The 4,427-nt window shown below is 39.6% G+C and overlaps 1 protein-coding gene across 1 annotated transcript; it reads right to left on the bottom strand.

Annotated features, from left to right (window-relative positions):
- Positions 1–431: 431 nt before the first annotated feature.
- On the bottom strand, positions 432–4,427 carry tmem208 (transmembrane protein 208). The gene is made up of 6 exons (XM_032541648.1): positions 4,171–4,427; positions 3,478–3,573; positions 2,168–2,227; positions 1,932–2,068; positions 1,266–1,350; positions 432–1,108 (listed from the first exon to the last, which is right to left on the bottom strand). Exons 1-6 carry the CDS (start codon positions 4,174–4,176, stop codon positions 971–973), a joined length of 522 nt encoding a protein of 173 aa, XP_032397539.1. The 5' UTR covers positions 4,177–4,427; the 3' UTR covers positions 432–970.

The raw sequence follows: 4,427 nt of genomic DNA, 5'->3' as shown, positions 1-4,427 counted from the left end.
GAATCTATCTCCGTTGATCCTGTTTGTTTGTTTGCTGCTTCCGTAGCTCTACTGTAGCGTGCTGGGTTTGCGTTTCTTCAGGTTTATGTCTGAGCATCTGAACTGAACTTAGCATTTTCCCAATATCATTTTCTTACAGCTAGTTCTAGATGCTCTTATCAGAAAACATGGATACCTCTATGACCAAACATTCCTACTTTTGATCGATGAGGCTAAAAGTAAAATGTTTCTATGAGAATTACATTATAACCCAGCAGTAAGTAAGGCCTAGCCGTTTAAAAAAACTGTGTTTATTATGCGCCAAAGATTTCATATTAGGGAACCAAAAGCTAAAGTTAGTCTCTGGGGACAATTGAAAATAATTGCTCAATACTTTAAGCCATGACTGAAGGCATAACGTTAAGAATACACACTGAAAAACTAACCCCACATACTGGAGTGAGATTTCTTTTTATTGCAAAAAAGTTATTTTCCTATTAAAACTTGCAGACTTAATAGTACAGAAACAGCTGTGCCATAACGGCTCACAGATGAATTCTGTTACATTAGAGACATTTTCTGAAAAATAAAGTTGAGTAAAGATAAAAGAAATGCCTTGACAAACGTGGCATGAACAAGTGACTCATTTCAGCCCCTATATTGCGTGGAACATTTGATGTAAATCTGCAAGGGGCAGTGAGACAGGATTGTGCAACAGCAAAAAAACTCTTAAATCTCTCTATGAGGATTAATGAGATCTGCACCGTGACATTATCTAAATAGGGAAAATTTCAGTTCATAAATTAGGGAGAAAATCAGATTACAGGAGAAAGCAGAAGGAAAACAAACATGGAAAACAAGATTCCACGCAATCAGATTTGGATTTACTTTAACTTAATAACAAAATTTCTTTCTGAATAACTTATGAGTTCCTCGCTATCTGTATATTAGATTCTGGGTATAAAAATACTGCTCCGTCTGCCCTGCAGCATCAGAATCTCTTTGTCTGTCTGCGCTCTTGTCTTCTCTGCTTCTTCTCATTCACTTCCTCTGCTGTCGACGAGCTTTCTGCCATAAACCAGGGGCCCAGGAAGTTCACCCACAGCAGGTGGATGGCTCGGGCCGGGGCCTGACACACACACACACACACACACACACACACACACACACACACACACGCAAGACAAGATAAACTTATGAGGCATGAGAAAAGAAGAAAAGGAAAGGAATCGGGCAGGACAATAAAGAAGTTATCCGGTAAAGCTGGACACAGAACATCCTCTTACCAGCAACCAAAGATACCAGAAATAAGAGGAGATTGTGCTGAGCACTTGGACTATGGCTGTGAGCAGGATGACATCCTTCAAGTGCCTAAAAACAGAACAAACACACAATAAATTCTCACTAACAAATGCCATTTTTCTGTACACTCCGATAGGAACTTTGTGCCTTTCAGCAAAGGTGTAGGTTTAGTTTGGGAAAATTGGAGAACACAATGAATTCAAGGGTTCTGCAACCAGAGAACCAAAAAAACTATGTGAGTGGTGTTTAGTCACATCCTATTGTATTTAGCAAGAAAAAAGCATTATAATTGTGTCTTCCATAAGTTCAGAAAACATAACAAATGTGGCCAGAGCTTCTGTATTATTAATGCACAAACTCTACTGAGCATTACTTTTAGTTTCTTTGAGAGTGAAGTGAATCTAATGTACTAATGCTGATTTTTCAATTGCCATGTAATTCTATCACTACAGATGCATCTACTTCTCTTCCCGTCCCCAATATGCTCCATCAGTCAGAGGGTTAGGACAGACTGCTCTCAATACACACCTGAGTATAAAACTGTGCATGTCCAAGCTGTTTTTATAGTGCATGTAGACTAAAGATGGAGGTTCTCCCCTATGTATATTTGAATTGTATTTGCATTTCGGCATGTATCTCATCTTACTTACTCCGCCATCCCCTGCTCCATGTTTAAGTCTATTCCTCCGTCCAGGAGACTCCCATCCTCAGCAAACGCCGGCTTGGCCATGGCAGACATGGAGCGGTAGCTCCCCACGTACACTGCTAATGCGAACCCAAGCAGCAGCTACAGGAGGCGTACAAGACGTTAGTGGCCAGGAAGTTAGTGGTACGTTAGATTTGTGGTATATTGAGATCTTAAATCATCTTGATTATTTACACTCACCCATGTCCAAAATGTAGACGAGCTGAAGAAAACCAAAAGATTTACGGCAGCATATATTGCCTGCGCAGGAAGAGCAGTACGTTTGAAATGGGGTTGAACGACATGACAACATAAGAGCTCCAATGATTGGTCGATTACCGTATTCAATTAGTAGCTTAAATCTGCAATTATTAAAAAAAAATAATGATTCAATCCTTTTAGCATTTTTTAAGCAAATATGTCCAACATTATATGGTTCCAGCTTCTCAAATGTGATGATTTGCTGTTTTTTGTTTTCATAATATGACGTATATGAATATCTTCAGGATTTAGACTGTGTCCTCTGATACATTTCATAGATTAAAAGATTACGTTATTATTAGAGAAAATACTTAGCAGGTTAATCAGTTATAAAAAATAATTGTTAGTTTAAGCCCCACAGTAAAATCCATCAAAGATTTTTCTATACCAAAGTATGGATTTGTTTAATATCGCTGGTAATATTGGGCCATAGCAGGACTGCATTATGGTAATTTTTAATATATATAAAAGATATATTTATCAATATCGCAACTGAAGATTACTTATGCTATGAAAGAGGATTTTATCCATATTGCTAACTCCTAATTTGTGACTGAAACAGCTGACGGGTCAACACACTGTCATTTCACATTTGAGTGTAAACATAAAATATTATGACCCACCTTAAAACATACGGTCAAGTCTAAAATTGGATCTTGCGTTAGAAACGGACCAGCCCAACTTACATCCAGGACATGGTCGAACCCTATACCCCAACCCCCCCCCACTCCGCTCTGCGTCAGCCGACCTGCTCGCTGCCCCCTCACAACGAGGGAAAACTCATCCCTCAACAAGATCCCTGCTGTTTGCTGTCCTGGCTCCCAAATGGTGGAATGAGCTCCCTATTGACATCAGGATGGCAGAAAGCCTACGCAGCTTCTGCTGTGTATATATGTATATATTTCTTGAAGCTGCACTTTCATAGGGCTCTTTGTAGTTTTGCCTATTTAAAGCTAATGTACTTGCACTTAGTACTTTCTGTCTGGAGTTTGCAAAAGCACTCAATTTGAAGTCGCTTTGGATAAAAGCGTTCAGCTAAATGACATGTAATGTAAAAAGTGAAACAATACAGGTATGCATTGATTCAAGCAACTTGAAGAACTGTTATTTGAAGAACTGAAGTTTGACAATAAGAACAATGATGGGAAAAGACAACAGTGAACCAACCTAAACGGGACACCACCCTTTCAAGGACTGTGTGACACTTTCTTCTGACTGAAACAACCCACAAACAGCATTGAGGTTCTTACGTTAGCTCCTAGGATGACTCTGGTGTAGAACTTTAGCGTTGCAGAGTTCTCCTCATAGATCTGCTTCTTTCCCTTTGTGCCAACTTTCCCTTTGGGCTGTAGGGGAAAACACAGAATGCGGATTCAGCATTATCAGGCATTCATTTTACAGTTTCTGCTCAATAACAATAATTGAGACCTCACTTAATCTGCAAACCTGTAGAGTTGGGAAGTTCATGTGTCCTCCGATCTTAGAATTTATGAATGCAAGACTTACAAGCTAATCAGAAACAAAAACCTAGATAATAACAATGGGGCATTCACATAAGAAATAGATTCACCTAGAAATAGAATCCATCAAATCAAATTGTTCTAAGTTGTTAAGTAGTTAAGAATTGGTTTCTCTCGTAAAACATACGAGCTGGAAGAGATTTAACCTGCTTTATCCTGCATTTTGACTTAACTGGGACTCAGCTTTGTCAAATATCATGGTTTTTAGGGGGACATTGCCATATAAATCATGTTCTTATGTATATGACCAATTGTTAGCTTCTTCTGCAGCTTGTGGTGTCACTGCACAGCAGCGTCAGCTCGAACCAAACAGTTGAAGTACACATAGAAGCTAATCAGTCGGTCTCTGTTGCAGCCATAGACTCTATATTACACATACATATACACATATCTATATCTATATATACTGCCTGTTCCTCTCACCGCCATTCGCTCTCTGAGCCGCTGCTGTGGATCTCTTCCCCTGCGCCTTCTTTGACATCGACCTGTGACCCACGACCGATTCTCCCGGGTATTATATTATTACTGCATCCAAGAACAAACTCAAAACTGTCTCTTATGGAAGTATGGTCTCCCTGTGGTGTGATTTCTTGTAACACATCAGCATTCGGGGCTTCTGCGTCTGATGAGATCAACATATCCGGCGCATAAAACCGTCGTCATCATCTCTTTCTCGTGTC

The sequence above is a fragment of the Etheostoma spectabile genome, chromosome 1, assembly GCF_008692095.1.
Source record: "Etheostoma spectabile isolate EspeVRDwgs_2016 chromosome 1, UIUC_Espe_1.0, whole genome shotgun sequence".
Classification (NCBI taxonomy): domain Eukaryota; kingdom Metazoa; phylum Chordata; class Actinopteri; order Perciformes; family Percidae; genus Etheostoma; species Etheostoma spectabile.
Note: the sequence above shows the minus strand (reverse complement) of the source record. Positions and strands in the feature narration are given on the sequence as shown.